The sequence below is a fragment of the Amphiura filiformis genome, chromosome 4 (assembly GCF_039555335.1).
Source record: "Amphiura filiformis chromosome 4, Afil_fr2py, whole genome shotgun sequence".
Classification (NCBI taxonomy): Eukaryota; Metazoa; Echinodermata; class Ophiuroidea; order Amphilepidida; family Amphiuridae; genus Amphiura; species Amphiura filiformis.
This window is the reverse complement of record NC_092631.1, coordinates 12070939-12093348: the sequence shown is the minus strand read 5'-3', so window position 1 is coordinate 12093348 and position 22410 is coordinate 12070939. Positions and strand designations below refer to the sequence as shown.

General features: G+C 37.9%; 1 protein-coding gene across 1 annotated transcript; it reads left to right on the top strand.

Annotated features, from left to right (window-relative positions):
* On the top strand, positions 1-20589 carry LOC140150550 (endonuclease III-like protein 1). The gene is made up of 5 exons (XM_072172582.1): positions 1-276; positions 7548-7718; positions 8128-8281; positions 15539-15650; positions 19721-20589. Exons 1-5 carry the CDS (start codon positions 124-126, stop codon positions 19860-19862), a joined length of 732 nt encoding a protein of 243 aa, XP_072028683.1. The 5' UTR covers positions 1-123; the 3' UTR covers positions 19863-20589.
* Positions 20590-22410: the final 1821 nt, after the last annotated feature.

Sequence of the window (22410 nt, the reverse complement as noted above, 5' to 3'; positions counted from 1 at the left end):
AGACAACATGTTTCTATTCAATATGAGATTGATGACAATGTAAAAGATGAAACAGTTAAGAAACAATATGTGATATCAAGAGTAGCAAAAGGAGAGAAAAATAAGAAAGGATTTACTGTTGTGATGTCATCATCATCTCATTCATCTGGAGATGATTGGGAGCCTTGTCAATGGCATGAGATGCTTGATAACATCAGGGAGATGAGAAAACATAAGGATGCACCAGTTGATAGCATGGGAGCCGAGAAGATATGTGATGAGGAGGCATCACCAAAGGTAGTATGTGACAAATTAGACCCACAGAGTACAACCCCATGCACAATGCTTACAGCTTAAATCTCCCATCATATTGGTTTGTCTTTTCCCAAACAATTTTTGGTGCATGTTTTAAATAACATGTTCTAAAAAGGCTTAAATACAAAAACGCACAAATAAAATTCCTGCTCGCTATCATCATAAATCCGAGGGCAATTCATATGAAATGGATATAGGTGTAGGGATGGCACTTCCACAAAAAAAATGGGGTCAATGGGTGAGAGCTGATTTTTGGCATTCGGTGAGAGCAAAATTTACAAAATATGGGGTCACAGGGTGAGAGACGGACCATTTGAATCTACATTTAGGGAGCATTGGATGAGAGTATGACTTTTAAAAAAAAATGGGGTCTTTGGGTGAGAGCCAAAAGAAGCCTTGAAAATTGAATATTTAGTTCCGAATGGCTTCAAATGGCCTTGTTATTTCACAAGAAGTAACAAAATCAGTGACAAATGAAAGTTGCTGTTCAAATTGAAAAGGAAGGGTCTTTAGGTGACAGACAGATTGAAAGGAAAAATAAGGGGTCTTTGGGTGACAGAGCATGTGGTTGACAGAAAATATGGGGTCGTTGGGTGACAATGATGCTGAAAAATGGGGTCTTAAGGGTGCACACTGTTGCAAGCTGACTACTGGCTTAATTATACACTAATTAAGGAGGCAAACTCAGTTGTATGTTGTCTGATATATCGCCATTATGAGACCCAAGGATGGGCGGTACTTTTATTAATACGATACTCAACTATCAGGACTGGGCAATATCTGATCCTATAACATCTCCCTTTCTTTATTTAAACAAGAATGTTAGTGTCCATTGACCATTGTCAATTTCATGAAAGTTAACTTGAGTCTTGACTAACGGGATCCGATACCCCTGGGTACGTTATAATAAATCACGCCCTCTTTGGGTCCTTTGAGTCTCCATCATGGCAGAATAGCAACTAAACCACGTCGTCTTTGCCTCCTGATTTATTGTAGTTTTATGAAGCGTTACATCACGCAACATGGTGTCAGAGTGGTCTTCTGACATTGTGGAGGACTCCGCCCGTGCTGAAAGCAGAGTCCAGTCGCCGTGGGCGTCGTTAAGACTGTGAAAATGCAAGATTTCATCTGGTCATCGGGCGTAAAATATTAAGCTTTCTGAACGAACTTCGTCAGTTTCCGTGAGAAGCCGATTGGCCGAAAGTTGAGGTGACGAGCTGTCGTACCTAATTGCCTACAGCTGTATTTTAGAGAACTGATGGGTGCACTACACTAAATCCATCCGCATTTGGTGTAACCCTTCATAGTTCCGGTAAAAAATAGCACCTATGCGAAATATATCGGCGTCCCGAGGGAACCAAATTTGAGTGACTCTTGGTTGTTTTGATAAAAAGATAGAATAGGAGCTCAACATTACATATCTGTTCAGAAAATTTTCTGAATCGAATGTGCATGGGTAATAGGCCCTCGGAACAATATCATGGCCGGAACTGGTAAGGAGGCGAGTGTGTCGGCTGAAATTCGGGATGGCGCTGTTCAGGAGTTCGTATCTCTCAAGTTTGTCTTAACTTGTCCCGAAAAATTCAATTTAAATAAAAGTTTAATCTTTATTTAAGACATTGGTTTGATCAAAATATTAAAAATGTTGTTACATGGGGTAGAAAAACAAACTTACTTTCTTGTATTTTCCCATGTATTTCAATGGGACGATTATTTAGTGGTGTGTGCCCTTCGAAGACTCATTTTTAAATGCTATGGACATGATTAATACCTGATTTTAAGTGCCAAAAAGTTGAGATTTTTGACTGAAACTGATGTCTTTGCAAAGAAAAAAAAGTCTGTTTTTCTATTTCCGTCTACAAATACGCGATTTCATTCTTAAACATACGAGAAATTAGCTTCAAAAGCATAAGTTCCGTCGAATTGACAATTTAAGACCGTGCTTTGAAATTGAGCTATTTTGGCCCCAATATCATAGAAGTGGTCACTTTTGGTTATCTCGGTGCTGAAAAAATGAAACATCTTTGGAATTATTTTGATGCAAAATGTAATTATAAGATCAAAACTCAATTATAACCGTTTTGAAAATAATCACTGAACCTTTAATTGGTGTCTCAATAGACATTTAAAGTCAAAGCATACTATATTATGGCCTAATGATGACAAAATAACGGCATTTTTATCTCATGACCAAATGTTCAATTCCCAAGAGAGAAATTTATCAATTAATTCTAATGATGGGGTTTCTTAATTTTAGATCTTGCAAAAATAATACACATAACTTGGAAATTTAACATTTTAGAGTGTCAAATTACCGTTCTATCTCCCCATACCCCCCCCCCAACTTAAGGCATATGCCTATTGACACGTCCTTATTCTAAGAGTGGGGGGGGGGGTGAAATGATCACATGTCGCTTTTCGGTCATGTTAAATTTGTGATTGTACATATATTTTTGTAAACAAAGTCACTTTCCTGATGTTAATGGGATTATAAATACAGTTTAACATGGTCAAAATGTTGCTCTGGCCCTTGAATGCTGAAAATTGCGAAAAATATCATATTTTCACTCAGTCCGAGCTTGTTTGGAGCCCTGTTTTATAACTTTGGAGTGACTAGCGATAAAAAGCAATTACACTTTTTTAGGATGTTGACCACTGATTCCAAAAATAAAGAATATCAAAAATATTTTTTCATTATAAGGGTGCACTACACTAAATCCATCCGCATTTGGTGTAACCCTTCACAGTTCCGGTAGCAAATAGCGCCTGTGCGAAATATATCGGCGTCCCGATGGAACCAAATTTGAGTGACTCTTGGTTGTTTTGATAAAAAATAGAATAGGAGCTCAACATTACGTATCGGTTCAGAAAATTTTCTGAATCGAATGTGCATGGGTAATAGGCCCTCGGAACAATATCATGGCCGGAACTGGTAAGGAGGCGAGTGTGTCGGCTGAAATTCGGGATGGCGCTGTTCAGGAGTTCGTATCTCTCAAGTTTGTCTTAACTTGTCCCGAAAAATTCAATTTAAATAAAAGTTTAATCTTTATTTAAGACATTGGTTTGATCAAAATATTAAAAATGTTGTTACATGGGGTAGAAAAACAAACTTACTTTCTTGTATTTTCCGTGTATTTCAATGGGACGATTATTTAGTGGTGTGTGCCCTGATGGAACGTGCGTATCGGCGAATGCATGAATGTGAATCTAGTCCAAATTTAAGAATGTCACTGTATAATCGTCCTTGAGTGTGGACACCAGCTTGGAAGAACTGACGTTTGTAAATCGTCGTGTATCATAAACTGTTTGCTGAGCTAATGTGAGCAAGATTGCAAGCATAATAAATTAAATAAAGCAAGTGACAGTGAGCTGTATAGACTTGAACTTCTGTTGATGATGTGTCAATCTTCAACCGCCTTGAGTTGAACTGTAACCTGTATACGTATATAGTTATCCAAGACCCTTAAAACCGTGAGGAAGCTATACTATTGTGGTTAAATTTTGCAATCCAAGACCCTTAAAACCGTGAGGATGCAAATGGACTTAGTTGGTCATCAAGATGCTCCAAGAGATGAGATGCACCTGGACTCGAAGAAATATCAACAGAAGCCCAGCAACACAGTGGAGGTTGTTTAGCGGTGAAAGGATCTGCTTTTAATGGGACTTGACTTGCTGGTCATTGCTGCCTTCTTCAAGCATGGAAAATACATCATTACATGGACAGATTACATTTATATTGTAAACATTTCAAAAAAAATCAAAATTGAAGATCAAAAGTTTGTTGCTAAAAAAATGACAGATAGAGCAACTTTAAGTTTAAAATAACATGTGACATAATCTAATAACAAATCATTCTATGATTGAACTTCATCAACGCTTTTAATGGACAATTTGAACAATGAGACTTCAGCAACGATGAACAAACGTTCTGAGAATTACACAGCATACCAAACTTTGTCGCCAATTATCTGTTAAAAAAAAAGAGATAATAATTTTCAAGTATGAACTGGTACCACTGGCGTGTCCAGGATCTTTTCCTGCGGGGGGCTCAGCCCCTTTTTCAGATTTATGCGGGGGGCTTAAGGGCTAAAATCGCCAAAAAAACGGCTGATTTTACATGATTTTTTACAAAGTGCAGGGGGCTTCAGCACCCAAAGCCCCCCCCCTGGACACGCCACTGGGTACCATCAGAACAGAGCTTTTGGCATATTGTTTATTTGTCATCATAGTCATTGTTTCATTGAAGGAAAATATCCAAAATTGTAATCCTTGTTCTGAGGATACCGTACATGTGTTACTTATAAAATGACTTTTAACAGAAATAATCGCAGATAAATGAACAGTTTGTTTCATCACAACCACATGGACAGTCAAATTGACAATATGGACACTTGAACAGGCTTAGTGAAAAAAGAATCACTTTGAGCATAGAATTTTTTTTCTAAAGGAAAAGAGATGTAACGGGATCCGATACCCCTGGGTATGTTATAATAAATCACGCCCTCTTTGGGTCCTTTGAGTCTCCATCATGGCAGAATAGCAACTAAACCACGTCGTCTTTGCCTCCTGATTTATTGTAGTTTTATGAAGCATTACATCACGCAACACACACCACCAAATCACTCCTCACGCAATGTAATGTGGATGAGTTCCAATAAAATCGATATCTTATTAGAGGTATTTTGGGCCTTTCTGTGGACTTGTAAGGAAAAAGAGAAGCACATTATAGCTTAAATAAAATATTGAGACCTATACATGAAATTGGATCGCCCAAAAAGTTGCAAAACACAATTTTTAGATATCGATAAAGTAGGCATGCGGATTGAAAAATGGCCAGGAACAGATTTTGAGGGCAGAGAAGGGAAAAATGGTGATGGCGGTGTATAAACGCCCATATCTCAAAATTTAATCGGAAGACTACCCATACATTGAAACATATTATTAAGTTTTCATCAATTTGTTGCCGAAAAGGTCTAAAATCACCAAATTTTTGGGATCCCAATTTGCAAACCTTCAAGAGTCTAGATATATGATGCGAGCGCATATTAAACCGTTTCTGTACTGTTTTCCTAAGCCTTTTTAGAGTGTTTTATTTAAAAGGCACCCATGAATGTGTGCCAAAAGTTGCTTGCCCCCGGCTTGTCAAAATTGCTTGCCCCCCCCTTGGCTCACAAAAATTTCTTGCCCCCCAATGTTATCCTCCCCAGGGCTCATAATTATTATACAGCTCCTAATGTACCCTGCAAAATCAAGACTTTAGTGCTGTAGTTTTGTCAGAATCCGAGATTTTGAATGAAGCGCAGGAACCATCATTTAATTATTATGATGGAAATAATAATTGAACATGTATGCCATGCTCATAACACAGTACACACATGGCGTGCAGAACAGTGATATGCACATCAAAGGGCCGTGCCATAGCAAGAGTGACACGCATTGGCGACATTAAAAACGTTTTGGAATCAACAACATTTTATAACAATGTTGTATATAAAATGTTGTAAGTTGTAAAAAGTTTTTTGCTGTATCAAATGTTTTTGTCAACTTTCAAACAACATTATGTTCAATGTTTTCTGAAACCATTATGCAATGAAGCATTATAGATCATGCATTCATTCATTTTTGTCTTGACATTTTTTCATTTTTATTCCTTTTAAAGGAATTTTTATTTCCAAATATGAGTATAGATTTTGTTTGTTTGTTTGTTTACCCAGGTTGGTCCGTGAGGAACACATGCTAATCCATGGAAAACCATGGACCGTTCCAAGCTCATACAAATGCACAAGCCTGGATAGCCAGTGTAGGCTAATATATATGCATGCTGGCCTAGATAGCTTTGATAAACAAAGCAAGAAATGGAAGAAAATAGCTAGGAAAAAGAGAAAAGAGAGAAGGCCACTCCCAAACACAATTGTACAATTTTACTCTTAGCCCTTACTTCGTGAGAAAGGAAACTGGAATTCCAATCTCAGGCCCCGATGCAAAGGCTGCCTAGATGTTGATTTAAATTCTTGTTTGATAAAAAAATGTAACACTATATTAGATGGCGTATGTTTTTTTAACTAAATGATTTTATTTTATACTTAGTGGATTAAAAAGAAAAGAATGATGCTTCTATTACTCATTCATTCTATGTGCTGAAGTATTTGGTAAGATGGTTCAAAACAATCAGAATATTAGGGAATACAGAATATTGCATATATACATGTATGATCGATGAATTTATGAATATTATCAATAATCTATGTAGGCCTGATGATGCTTCCCGGGGATGCGTCATGGATATGATGTGATAGTGTATAGCCATCTAAAAAATTAAGTCTAGATGAACAGAATTATAATTATATGTATGTCCAAACATTATGATGATGAAGATACTGGTTTTTTTCCTTGATGACACAGAGAGGTCAACGGAGGAAGCTTTCAAAAATCTTGGAATCATTTGAAAAAATGTATGATTTAGACAAAAACTAATGTGTAGATGGGTCAAGAAGAATATGGAACCGAATTTGTAAACTACATTTTCTTGCAAAAATAGTTCTTTAAAAAGAACATTCTACAGGGCATTTGTGGGTTGTGACCACTCTGACAAAACCAGGAATCACATTTTTGACATTCCATAGTTTGAAAATATGAGCAGGAGGCAATAAACTTTAAATTGACACCAAAATGATATAAATAGCATCAATATTTTTCAAGATATGGATGATTTTGTAAATTTTAATTTACAAAATCGTCCATATCTTAAAAGTATACTTTCATAAAGCTGCTAATTGCTATTGCTAATTGCTATTCTGAGAAATGGGCCAGTTAGTTTTCTGCTTTACACTAGATTGAAAAGGGATTATCCTAGTTCAACTGTTCATTATTGATTTTAAATTAATATCTTCTTTTTAATAAGTACTTTCAAGGATTTTGAAAGTTCATTTGAATTTCAAAATTTGAATTTCTTTATGTCTGGCAACTTGTTCAGGATTTTGTTGGAGCGGGTCACATTTTGGCAATGACATGGATGGAAGTTGAGGTATATAGCTCAGTTGGTAAAAGTAATTGTCTGTATACCCAGGTGTCTGGTTCAAATCCTGATAAAGGATGAATTTTTCTTCCTCACCCTATTCGAGGGAGAGAATAATTATATGCATACCATTTACCTCAAGTACTATGTATCTCTTTAATAGTTGGAAGAAAAGAGAAAATGTAACTACAGTGTACATTTAGATCTTATGAATATATTGTTTCTTTGCTCGTTCCAGATATTCCGGTACCAAGTACTTCTTTCCTTACTTCTATCTAGTCAAACCAAAGACCAAGTGACGTCAGCCGCTATGACCAAGCTCAAAGCACATGGATGTACAGTTGATAATATCTTGAAAACTCCACAGAACAAGATTGAGCAACTCATCTATCCAGTTGGATTTTTCAAGGTAAGAATCCACAGAAGGGATTTTGTAACAGTCATGTGATCATTCATGGAACAAAAGGAGGCTAAATCGCAGGATGCTGGGTGGGTTTTTGCAGGGTGCAGGGATTTATTTCTTTGCAGGGTGCGGGTGGGTTTGTGCCTTTTTCAGAGGGTGTATGAAATTCAAATGGAGGTGCCTAATGTGTTCATTCCATTTGAAATTCATGCTCCCCTGTCAAACATATTACCAAAATCTTCACAGGGGTAGTGTGGATTTTAATATTGCAAAAATTGGGCCTTCATTTTTGAAAACTTTTCCAACTTATGAGGGGGTGGGCACAGTCCATTCATACCCCCTCTGTCACACTTGATATTATACATTTAGTCATCCTACATGATTTTCATAATTGCCATACTATTTGATATTTCAGAGGAAAGCAGAATACATCAAGAAAACAACTCGAATTCTGAAGGATAAGTATGACAGTGATATACCACCAACATTGAAGGAGCTTATTAAGCTTCCTGGTATTGGACCTAAGATGGCACACATTATAATGGATGTTGCATGGAAACAAGTTACAGGTATGTGGGTAGACCATCCAAAGTGCCATACAATGTAATAGCTGCCTTATGTTAAACACCTTTTGTATTACTTTCCCAGATGACCTTTAAAGTCGTGTTCACACAGTCGGACTTAAATCACTTATTACCGGTCTTAAATTACGTCGGTAATAGTATCGGATATAAGTGACAGTGTGAATTAGCGTTGGATATAACTATATCCGACGTAATGTGCTTTAAATCCGACAATTTGTTCACACAGTCGGACTTAAATTACGTCGGTAATAGTATCGGATATAAGTGGTAGTGTGAATGAGCGTCGGATATAAAACAAATTACTATATCCGACGTAATGTGCTTTAAATCCGACAATTTAAGGCTGAAGATGACCAGGGTTAAGAGCTGTTAAGACCGATCGAAACGTTACGTCCGGTAATAGTAATTACGTGTGGACATGCAGCACTATTGGGCTGTCGGATATAACTGTGAGTAGGCCTATATCACTCGCGCAAAATTTTAAGCAGAGTCATAGACGTAGATCCGGGGGGGATAAATCCCCCCCAATATTTTGCCAGGGGGATGGTCCATACAATCATCCCCCCATGTTGACGCTAGACTATGCCATAGTCGAATTTTATTTAAAATATGTTATTATTAGTCATGATGAACCCATTTCGTTGAACTCAAAATTATACTGATGTTTATTAAAATTAAAGTATTCAATAGTAAAATGGTCATAAAGAGTTAAAAATATCAGACGATTTATAGTGACAATAAAAGTAATTGAATGCAACATTATCTTGCATAATTATAACGGCTCACTTTAATACTGAACAATTCTGATTTTGGAATCTACCAGTTTATTGATAGCGAACCCCAAAATTTCGACTATGAACTTTGAATTGTAAGCAGAACTTTACCCCCTGGACTTTGCTCTCTAAAAACACACTGTCAAGCATACTTGTTTATCAGTCCATTAACCACAAGTACTAAGCATGGACGCGCTAGATGTTTGTTGAGAGATTAACTTTCAGCGTCAACACAAAAGCGCCCGCAAATACCACAGACAGTTGTTTACGGTGTAGTTAATGGTAAATGGCGCGGGCCCAGACGATTTAAACCATAGCGAGGTATGGGCGACCAATCACAAGGCAGATCCATTTAAAGATGCATTACATCATGGACAATTTTAGTTAGGCCAGAAATTGGCCTAACTCTCCATAGAGTCCCGTGTTAAAAATCTTAACATAAGGCAATGTCAGCAGTCCACTTGGGAAGCTAACAAACAGAGGGAGTAGGGTGACTGATCAGATGTGAAAATCTATCAATTGTGCACACATTAATTAAATCAGAGTTTTAAGCTTAAATACAATATCCAGAGTATGCACAATGGGCAAGTGGACTACGGGGTAGTCTATGTTGACGCCTGATAATGGGTTTCTGACCAAATTAACCTCATATTTGCCTATTTTTTGGGGGGGGGGGGCAGAGGGGGGCAACATGCCCCGGGCGCTACCCTTAGGGGGGCACCAAATTGACCAATTTAGCATCGATTCTGCGCCTCCAAGCGATGAAAGTCAAAAAATTTTCATTTCAGCACAAAATCAATTGAAAGAACATTTTAGGACAGTATTCAACTTCTAGTAACCAAAATTAATTAGTGGTAGGCCTTATTTGTCCAAAATTTTGCGCGCAAATTGTTTCAAAAACGGGGGTGTCTAAGATATTATCGGGTGGGGCGCTAATTTTGTTTCTTGCCCCGGGCGCTACCAACCCTAGTGACGCCACCTTTTCTAGGGGGTAACAAATGTAAACCCTCCAGAGGGCTCAGTGGGGGGGGCAGTATGGCCCTGAATATAGATGGAGATGACATTTATTAAGCCATAAGCATGATAACAGAAAGGCATGCAATTGGATTTTATAAGATGATTAAGGGGTCCCAAATATACGGAAAGAAAAATAGGGGGTGTCATAAAATATTTTTGATGACCAAAATGTAGGAGTCACAACACAACATGACTACAGATAGTGTGTTTATTTTATTCCAAAAGACTGATGCCTGTTTTTTTTGGGGGGGGGGGGGTTGCAAACGGTGGGGGGTCATAAAATCTTTGCTGACGAAATAGGGGAGGTCGCAATTTTATTGAAGCCGACTTTTTGTAAATTTGGGACCCCCCGAGAAAAAAATAGCATGATGATGGGAGTCATTATTATTTTGTTTATTTTTGTCATTTTTTCAAAGATGTCCACCATGTAGGGCCTACATGTATAAAATGCGATATAGAGCTAAGTCTACTGTAAAATGGGACTACTAAAAACTCAAATAATAATTATTTTTTTATTATTTATTATCTTTACCCAGGGTATACCCGAATCAGCTTAAAGCTGTTCTAACCGGGCCCTGCAATATACAATTAAGTTACAACAATATTAAAAGACACTCTTATAAAATATAGTAATTATACATAAAAACACATGATTTAGATATATATACAAACAATTATGGCACGTAATTTCATATAATCATAGGTATATACAACTTTAAAAACATATCAAATCAAGCGAATATGCAATCTACTTCAGATGGCTACTTTTATACATTGTCTTAAACGACTGAACATTGACGGCATTTCTAGTAGGCGGGTCAATATTATTCCACAACTTAACGCCACTATAGCTGAACGAAAATTTAAAAGACTCGATGTCAGTACCATGAACAATGGGTGGAAGAGCTAGCAAATCAGCTGCAGCTTGCCTCGTAACACGATCGTGATTGTCACGCACATAATTAAACATATTATTTAAATACTGTGGAGCGAGACCATTAAGACATTTATAAATCATTAGAGCTTTGAAATAATCATTACGATCTGATAGCCGTGACCACCTTAGCTCTTGAAACATATAATTAGATGGAGTGTAGTAATTAACACCTAAGATCACTCGCGCACATCGCTTTTGTATTACATCAAGTCTATGACAATCTTCTTTAAAACGACCATACCATGCTAAGCTACAATAATCAAAGTGAGGTTGAACCATACTTTTATAAAGAACATTTAAAGTATCAACATTAAGATATGGTTTAACACGACGTAACAAAGCAAGTTTACAAAAACATTTCGAACAACATTATTAACTTGCTTATGCCATTTTAATTGATTATCAATTACAACACCCAAGCATTTAAAATTATCAACACATTCAAGATCATTACCATCAATTCTAACAGAAAAATCATTTTCATGCACATTATTAAGTCTAGCACTAGTACCAACTAGCATGATTTTTGTCTTATCAGAGTTAAGGAACATCTTATTCAATGCGCATCCAAATCATAAGCTTTTCAAGATCACACCTTAATTTACTTGCAATATCACGAGCATCATCTCCACTAACAGACAGTGTGGTATCATCAGCATACATTGAAATATAACCATGCTCAATTACTTTACACATGCTATTAATAAAAATGATGAATAATAGTGGCCCAAGTATGCTACCTTGAGGAACACCTGAATTTACAGGAAGTTCATTTGATAAAGCTCCCTTAAAAGACACTCGTTGTGTTCTATCATGTAAATAAGAACGAAACCATTTAACTGTGTGGTCAGTTGCGCCCATTTCATGTAATTTATTCAACAACATATCATGATTGACTGTATCAAACGCCTTACGCAAATCAACAAAGGCTACGCCAGTCATTTTACCTGAATTCATAATAATAATAATAATAATAATAATAATAATAATGATATATAATAATAATAATAGAACCTACATAAATACAAAATTGGTCTGAAATTTGGAACTTTTGAATTTGCATTTTTCTTACATGACATACATACCTACCGCGTTGTCTGTAATTTTTTCTAAAGAGGGGCGTTTATGGAAAGTGAATTTTCAGTCAAAAAATTTAAAATCGGGTTAAATTTTCTGATGATGCTCATGTAGAAAGGAGGGATTTATGACCGGTAATAGGCTTATCGGACATAACACGTCGGACATACGCTGGCGAAGTTACGCAATTTATCGGATTAATTACCATAGCAATAGGTGAAAACAATTTTGAACATGAATACAATACTGGTCTTTTCAAAACTACTAATCTTACAGGTGCAAGTAATCAGAATGATTCACCTATTGCTATGGTAGTTAATCCGATTATTACGTAACTTCGATAGCGCTATTGCCGACAAATGTGGACGCGCTAAGGGATTAGCGGAAATATTTAATTCGATCGGACATAAGCCTAGATAAAATATTACCGGTAATAAGTGCATGTGTGAACACAGCTATACTAAACTAAGCCATGATATCACTTTTGCATGTAGTTGGTGGGGCCATGGGGCTTTTCATATGTTATTGATTTAAAGTATTTATAAGTACATTATTGTACTCAGTATTATTCATGTGTTGTTATACTTAAGTACTTAATATATTCTGTAGTAAATTGATCAAATGACTGTGATTGTTCAGGTATTATATGCTTGATGGAATTAAACCGTCTGACCAGCTAGTATTCTCCTCCACCGTCAGTGTGATTCCAGTCATTCCACATACCGTGTTGCGAAGGCGGAGGAGACTAAGCTGTATTGACGAACATGCATGCATTAAAAATGATGTAACCTAGGTCCAACATTGTTGTAACCCACTGACCTGGCATTGCTCCTATGAACTCTCACATACATACACACACACACACCCCCCACCCCTCCAGCCATACATACATAGCTATATCCGGAAATGTGATTATATAGTTCTCTTCTTTCAGGCGAGACAAGGCCATTAGAATAGAACTATATAATCACATTTCCGGATATAGCTTGTAGGCAACGCACTGAAAGGTCTATTGTTCTATTGTGTCCGATTTGAGCGCTGACATATTGGAAAATGTTGCCAATCAATATTCATGAGAGTGTACATTCAACGTCAAATTTTCGAAATTGGGTGACTTGTGCTTGGTAGGTGTGAAGTACATCTGACTGGGCATTTTAATTGCGTAATGCATAATAGCATTGACATCATCGAATGGCTGCCTGTAGTGCTGTTAGTGTTAGGCCTATGTGGGGGAGGGGGCTATAATATTTATTATTAGGCCTACATTTATTTATCCCTTTCTTTTCCTTTCTCTGTACTTTTTCTTTCCTTGCTATAGTATCACCTCCTCCTTTTCTCCCTTCCCTTCTCCATCCCCTCTTGCTTTTTGTCCCCTCTCATTCCTATCATTTTCCTTATCTTTCTATTATTTTATTTACTTCTATTTATTTTTTCTCTTCATTTCTTCCTCTTTCTCTCTTTCTCCAGTGCCCCTCTCATTCTCCATATCCCCTCCTCCACCTCTTCTTCCCTCATCCCCTCCCAAGACCTCTCACAGGTCCTTCGGTACGCCACTGGGTATGCCAATCTCCTTCTTAAAATAAAATAAAATGTCAATTTGTGAAACAACTTTTATATAGGCCTACACCAGTACTTATTATATGTTACATGTATACGTAGCTAGTATTACCAATTTACCATGTACTAAATATATGTGGGCTTGGCAGCCTTAATTCTAATGTGCAATCGATTTAAATGAAGCACCTAAAGTTAGTGGCTGATAACAAACTGTACACCCACGGCTAATGTGTGCTTTTTGTGCTTATGGCTACTCAATTACACCCTTGTGATGTATATCCTAAATAAAGACGAATGTGTCAAGTTAAAGCAAGCAACCAATACTAGTCAGGCAGTTGCTTGACTAACTTAAAGCTAGTCAAGCAGGTTGGTCCAGCCCGCCTGACCAACCTAACATTAGTCAAGCCCGTAGCTTGCAATTTTGATAAGCTAGTCAAGCCTGCCATGCGGTGCTTGACTAGCTTACAATATCGATGGCTTGACTAACTTGAAGATACAAACCGGCTTGACTAGCTATAGGTTAGTCAAACCTGCTTGACTAGCTTTAGGTTAGTCAAGCCGGCTTGACTAGCTTTAGGTTAGTCAAGCCAATGACTTTCGTAACTTTCATTTCACAATACTAAATTGCGCAACCGCTTTGCATGTGCATGTTCAACACATAGGAAATTGCTTTGAAATGGGTACCCCATTATACGTAGTTGTCTAGTAATAGTTAAATAATATTATCGGAATGGAAAGTTTAGGATTGACAACCTGGAACTAGCATCATTGTTAACAACACTACTGTTTAAATTTGTAAAAGCTTTCTGATGGTTGTTAATGTAATTTAGTGTTATTTTGGATATTCACATGCGATTACAGAGTTTAAAACTAATATTTTGTTCCATGATTTGTAAGCGCCTCCGTGGTCTAGTGGTGAGTGTATAGGGTCCGAGTTCAATTCCCAATGAAGGTAAGTGGTCATGAATGTGTTGTCATCATGATTACCAGGTAAGAGGATTTTCTTCAAGTAATATATCAGTTTCAAAACGCAAAACTATGAGAATAAATCCCACCAGACAAGATAAACATCCACATTTGTCTCTTTTTTTTTTTCAATTTTTTACAGTAACGTGGTTTGCAGCACGCTAGTCAAGCAAGCTAGTCAAGCAGCTGCCAGACTAGCTTAGAACTGCTTGACTAACGTTAGGTTAGTCAAGATGGACACCATCTGGACTAACTTAAATTTAGTCATAAACTAGTCGAGCGACTAACCTAACGCTAGTCAAGCCTGCTTGACTAACGTCCAAGCTAGTCAAGCAAGTTAGTCGAGCCGGCTCGACTAACGTCAAGTTGGTCAAGCACGTTAGTCAAGCAGGCTTGACTAGCCTTATGTTAGTCAAGATGGGCACCATCTGGACTAAATTTACGTTAGTCAAGCTGATCAATTAAAGTTTTCAGTGAATGCATGCACTCTTTATCTCTGATTTAAGACATTATTTGTTGAAATTGGTTGAAAATTAAAGAAACAGTGATCTAAAATCTAATGAAGATACGAAATAAAAAGTTGCACTTTTGTGTTCTAATCAATTACAGCACGACGCTAATTTTTTGTGCCAATCAATGAAAGCACGGTGCTAGTTCTCTTGTTCACGAACGCTTTGTGTACAAATCAATGAGGCAAACTGCAACTTAGCATCTTCCTTGGGTTTTTGAATCGTTGTGTCTTTATTTCTTAAACAATTTCAATGAATGAGGTCTTAAATTCACGCTAAAAAATGCAGCTATTGGCTGTTGGTCCCAATTATGACATATCTGCTTTTGTTTAGGATATACAGGGGGTGAACGTAACTGGTACCTTAATTCTTTGGCTTACTGTATATATTGTAATAATTTATGCAGGCATTGGTGTGGATACACATGTACATCGCATATCAAACCGACTGAAATGGGTGAAGAAAACAACTACCAATCCAGAAGATACAAGAGTAGCTTTAGAATCTTGGTTACCAAGGTAATGGAATATATGCTCCCAAACACACCCCATATGTGTAAACAAGTGCAGACACACACCCACATATCAATGTAAACATATAATACATAAAATACCAATGCAAGGACATTGACCCACTCTGTTAGCCCCTGTTGAGTTATTACCATCCAAATGCAGACCCACACACCAATGTAAACACTGACAATCGAGGACATCAACCAACCCTGTTGAGTTACTACCATACAACTGCAGACACACACACACACCCACCCCTGTCTGTGTTTGCCTCCAAACGTGGACATTGTGTTTTGCTATCTAACCGAGGACGTGTGTATGATGTTTTCATCACCTAACCGTGGACTAAAATGGCGGATTTTTTTGTGTATAATACGAAACGGAATTTTAGCCATCACCCTGCGGACGGTAGTTTTTACACGTGTGGTCCTCGGTTTCAGGCAAATAGCGTTTAAAGCATCTAGCATGCATTTGAGGTCTTTTGCAGCAGTTTGAGACCGAGGACAGTCCTCGGTTGGAAGTAGGTCCACAGTTTAGGGTGAAAAATCTTGTGTGTGTCCTCGTTTGTCGGCAAACACGTACGCACCCCGATATGTAACCTCAGACAACCGAGGACATCAACCCACCCTGTTGAATTATTACCATGCAATTGCAGACACACACACACCAATATGTAACCTCAGACAACCGAGGACATCAACCCACCCTATTGAGTTATTACCATACAACTGCAGACACACACACACCAATATGTAACCTCAGACAACCGAGGACATCAACCCACCCTGTTATTACCATACAACTGCAGACACACACACACCAATATGTAACCTCAGACAACCGAGGACATCAACCCACCCTGTTGAGTTATTACCATACAACTGCAGACCCACACACACCAATATGTGACATGATCAATGGGAATTTTTGGGCATACACAGATAAGGCTTATGAAAGTTGATGTTTAAAGTGTCACATTAATGTGGACCCGAGTAACGTGAAAGTTTTTTATTTGAGTTGGGCTGGTGCAAGTTAGGTTTATTTGGAGCACTGGGTAGGACCATTCCCTTTGTTCCTTCATTATATCCCCTACATTCGGTGATTGTAAATTAATGAACCAAAATAAGATATAACATTCTTAAAAAAATAATTGTAGCTACTTTATTTACTGAATAATGGCTGGCCCAATGTTTTGGCATTTGGGCCCTGGGGCACATAATGTGTGACATAAAGTCATTTGCAACCCGGGCTCACTTGGAGAGTTGGCTGAATTATTGAGAGTCAATTTACCATATTTACAATGAATTGTCACAGCGATATTGCTTGTGCTTTAGTGTTAAGTACCTGTACATAAACAACCTGCAGACATGATTACTCAGTAATAGATTGAGTCTCAATCAATCTAAGACAGAGTTTTTTGTTGCTTCATCTGCTCATCGCTAGTCCCTCCAGCATCTTATAATTCAACTTGGTCGATCATCAAGAATTTTTTTCTTCTCTAGCATCCTTTATCTGGGTGTTGTGTTTTAATCTTCCCTAGCTAGTATCCATAATCTGGGTGTTGTCTTTGATTTGTGACCCGATCCAGTCCACTCAGGCTCAAGTCATATTTTTTATGCCTCCACCGCGATGCATACTGTTTTTGCAATTTTCGAGCTTCTGTCCGTCCGGAGGCTGTATCTCGGGCATGGATGGGCGGATCCCGGGGCGGATTGACTTCAAATTTTCAGGATAGGTGGGTCATGGTCAAAAACTCTGGCTACTTTTTTTTTTTGGGTGGGGTTCAAGGTCATATACTGAGGTCAAAGGTCATTTAAGGTCAAATTACTTCGTCCGTCCGTCCGGAGGCTGTATCTCTGGCATGGATGGGCGGATTGACTTCAAATTTTCAGGATAGGTGGGTCATGGTCAAAAACTCTGGCTACTTTTTTTTTTTTGGGTGGGGTTCAAGGTCATATACTGAGGTCAAAGGTCATTTAAGGTCAAATTACTAAAAACTGTTGTATGGGCATGAAACTTGGTGGGTAGAGTCAACATTTAGAGCCAAATTTTTGGAAGGTCATTTCAGGGTCACCCAGGGGTCATCTAAGGTCAAATTACTAAATATTGTCTTATGGGCATGAAACTTGGTGGATACAGTCAACATTTAGAGTCAATTTTTTAGAAGGTCATTTTGGGGTCATCCGGGGTCACCCAGGGGTCATCTAAGGTCAAATTAATAAAATTGGTCGTATGGGCATGAAACTTGGTGGGTACAGTCAACATTTAAAGCCAAAATTTTGGAAGGTCATTTCGGGGTCACCCAGGGATCATCTAAGGTCAAATTACTAAATAATGTCTTATGGGCATGAAACTTGGTGGGTACAGTCAACATTTAGAGTCAATATTTGGAAGGTCATTTTGGGGTCATCCGGGGTCATCTAAGGTCAAATTCATAAAATTGGTCGTATGGGCCTGAAACTTGGTAGGTACAGTCAACATTTAGTGCCAATTTTTAGAAAGTCATTTTTTGGTCACCCAGGGGTCATAAGGTCAATAAAATTGGTTGTATGGGCATGAAACTTGATGGGTAGTACCCACTGGGTACAGTCAACATTTAGAGCCAAATATTTGGCATGTCATTTTGGAGTCACCCAGGGGTCATTAGAGGTCAAATTACTATAAATGGATTTGTACACATTTAAATTTAAATCGCCCCATGGCGGAGGCATCCCACTCGACGCCTTGCGTCGAAAACCGTGACGTTTCTAGTTTTAATTACCAGTAATTATTATTAGATTTGTATGAAGTAAAACAAATTCCCTTTTTATCAGTCCAAACCCCATGTTTATAACTGATTTTGTTGCAAAGTTACAACATTTATAGTTTAACTGTGACTAACTATATCCTTAACCTGTTTCTGGCTATATCTCAGTTTCCTATTTGCCAACATCAGCCTGAGTGGACTAAATAGGGTCACATTTAATCCGGGGGTCACCCCATTATTTAAGGCCCGTACACCATCCGCGATAATCAACTTTTGAAAAGCACCCTAAACAAGGATTTAACCCTTGGCTAAAACGATACCCTAAACAGGTAACACATGCCCTAAACAGGGATTTTGTTCAAATTTTATACCCTAAATTTCATTTCCGCGGATCAGCAATTGCAATTTTGCTACCCTTTTTCCAATTTTCCATGTTTTTGACACCCTAAACACGATACGCTGCGTGCGTTGCCTACCCACCTGAAAAAACTACCCTTTTACGCGCTTTTCATTATCATGATGGTGTACAGGCCACAATTGGAGTGACCCCCAGGCATTTAATATGCCATGACAATCACACTACCAATTTTGTCTTGTACCATTAACTGGCAGCTGTATAATCTAAATTGTATCCACAATTATTTGGATACCAAGACATGTCACAATGTTGTCCGTATACTTGGTTATTGCAACTCACTCATGAATGGTATTGAAGAAACATCTCGCCCATTTCAAGGTCTTTCAAAATAAATCCACTCATGTTATTCTCAGGCAAACCATTTCCAGCCATGCCTCTTCTCTTCTCCACTTGTTGCCTATTGCCCAAATGATCCAATTTAAGAGTCTTGTGCAGATATTCAACAAGGGCGGATCCAGGAATTTTCAATGGGGGGGGGGGCTGAACCACTGCCATAGCAGCTTGGTGCCCCCCCCCCCCTAAATCTGCCCATGTTCAAAGCCTTCCATACTCATTCATACTCATTTCAACCTGGAACCCATAAAACTTCCAAAACACAAGCTCGTGATTATTGTGCATTTTCAACTGCAGTGGAACGAGTTGCCAACCACCATCTGTGGTCAGGAAATATCATCACCTAGCTTCTTAAAGCCATATTGTAACATTTCCATAAAACTTTCTATTTTAATAATTAAACAACTGTTCCTGCACTTTATTCAAAATCTCTACAACACCTAAAGTCTTGATTTTTGCAGGGTATGTTAGTTTTATAAAGTACCTTACAATCATGTAAAAACAGAATTTTGAAATATACTGAGGGAATCCTCAGCAATATTTTATATTAATCAGATTTTTAAAATATCTTTATTACAGAGACCTATGGAGTGAAGTTAATGTTCTATTAGTAGGATTTGGACAGCAGACCTGCCTTCCTGTTGGACCCAAATGCTCTGAATGTATCAACAGACAGATATGTCCATATGGACAGTCACAAAACAGAGTTTCCAAGAAATAGTCACTTACAACTATCAACTATTATAGAAAGCTAAGCAGCTGTCATCAACTGTAAATGATTGGGATACAGCAAAATATTGAACTGCATTCATTTGTTGGAAATCTTGTAGCTTCTAATATTGAATTGTGGCAACACCAGATTTTTTTTGGGGGGAACACATATGAAATCTGAAGGGGGAATTTTTTCAAAAAGTGTGTATTTTTATGATTTTGGGTTCAGGCAGGGGGAAAGCTTAATGTTGGAGGAATGCCTGGGCGTATTGATGGGGCAGATCCTGTAGTATCACATGATTTGAACTTGAATGGGTTCCCTCCACCTCACACCCAGAGTGATTGGTTTGACAAACAGTGGGTTGTTTATGGGTGTATATAGATTTGTGCCACAATAATTAATGCCTGCCTTATAAAGCATCCTAGAAATTAACAATTTAAAAAAATCCTTGTTTCTTTCATTTCTTTTCTTTTCCTTTACTTCTCTTTTTTTTTCTTTGTTTTTTTCTTTTTTGCTTCTCAGTTAATTTTTATTCTGATCTCTGTATGTCCTGTCCACCTACCTCTGATGTAAATATAGCCATCTTGGTTGTCATGGTTTATCCCAATTTTATCACATAACTGCTGTCAACAAGTTGATCTATTAAAGGCTCCGTATTAATCTTTCTTGCTACCCTAGTTATTGACAACCAAGACATCGATGGAAAGGAATAAAACTGACAGCAATACAGAAAAAATGTGAAGCGACAATTGCATTGTTTGTTTGTTGTTGGGAGTGTGTGTGGACAAAAACTGCCAAAGTTTACTAAAATGTGAAATATTATATTATTAGGTTGCTTTAGCCGGCTATAGGCCAAGGCTTGTTTGTACAAAAATGCAAAAATGATTTATGATTATTTGCGATAGACTTTGGATTGGTTAGTGCCTCCATGGGCCTTCATTTCCAACTATCTAATTTTGCACAATAGGTCCCTCACTCGCAACACAAGTAAGTTTTGTTTTGCACTCCATACTGGACTGGAGGCTCAATCTTCGGACCGCTTCAGTTGTTTAAAATCGTAACCATTTGATGAACCATTTTGTCACTAATATTGTGTTTGGAAATATTGTAGTTGGAAAAAGTTTGAATAAGGCGCATTCATGGACCATTTGTCACTGCTTGTTATTTATTCCTTCAAATAAAAAGAGGGTCCTAAACTTGCCATAATGCACGGCCAGAATGGTGACTTTTTATCCATACATGCAGGAACTTTTTCCCCCTTGAGTATAGTGTAAGTTTTACCCTTGCTAGAATGGTGGCATCAAGCATGTCAAGGGCATAGCCAGGGGCTGCATGTGCCCCCCCCCCCCCATTGCCAAAAGGCCACAAAGTATCACTTTGCAAGCATTGTGGGTGGAAAAACAGGGTTTTTATGCCTTTTCGGTCAAAAAAGGTCAACATTTGCCCATTTGCCAGCGTAGCAAAACGGCAGAGGCGCCCTATTTAGCTTTAGGGATAGGGTGAAAATTCAATGAAATAATTAAATGTCCAAAGCTAATGTTAAATAGGGTGCCTCGGACTAATGCTTGGTCAAAAAGTCCGACATTTTGGGATAAGGTCCACTTTTGTGGAAAAATCAGCCCCCCCCCCCCAAAAAAAATGTTGGCTACACCCCTGACCCCTGAGTTGATATGCCAACCACTGCTGCGGAATCTGGAACTTGTTTAGGATCTTTCTGGTTAAACAATCGCCTGTAAAGAATCACTTTGGGTAAGGGAACAACCCAAAAATTCGATGAAGTCCTATAAACGAAAGACCTCCCCTCTAACGTAAGTGTCAAATATCGAAAATTCCAACCTGTATTCATAGGATGCAAGGCCGTTGCTATGGTGCATGGGGTTGTGGAAGGGGTACGACAATGCAACTTGGATATTGATCACGTTTATGGAAGAAACAAATATTTTATTTTATTTTAAAATATTTTTTCTTCATACCTTTTTTGGCCTTGCTGGATTTTCAAATAAAAAAGAATCAAAGTGTGGTAAAGCTGCTTTAAAAATGAACTTACAAGTTGCAGGTTGTGAGTACTGCACTACATTGATTTGAAATCATTTTGAAGCAACCACTGTAAAATGTCAATATCGTACTTCGGAAAATACTAAAATTTGAAAATGATATATTAATTCCCTAAAAAAGATCAACTTTGAGTCTTTGACCTACTTTTAACTACTTTTTTACAAACGTAATCGGACTTTTTGACCCCCTCCCTCACTAACGAAAGGACTTTCGTTAATTCGTTTATAGAATTTCATCAAACTTTTGGGCCGTTTACTAAGCCAAAATCACAAAAAATCTTTGAACATGCCAAATTTTGGGGATCCCAATTTGCAAACCTTAAATGGTCTAGATATTTTTGCATATTAAAGCGTTTCCGTACTGTTTTCTCAAGCCTTTTAGAGCGTTTAATTAAAAAGGCGTCCCATGAATGTGTGCCAAAATTGCCCCCCCAAGGCTTCCCAAAAATTGCTCCCCCCTTTTTGTCTTGCCTGAACATGTTCAGGGAGAGACTTAGTAATCA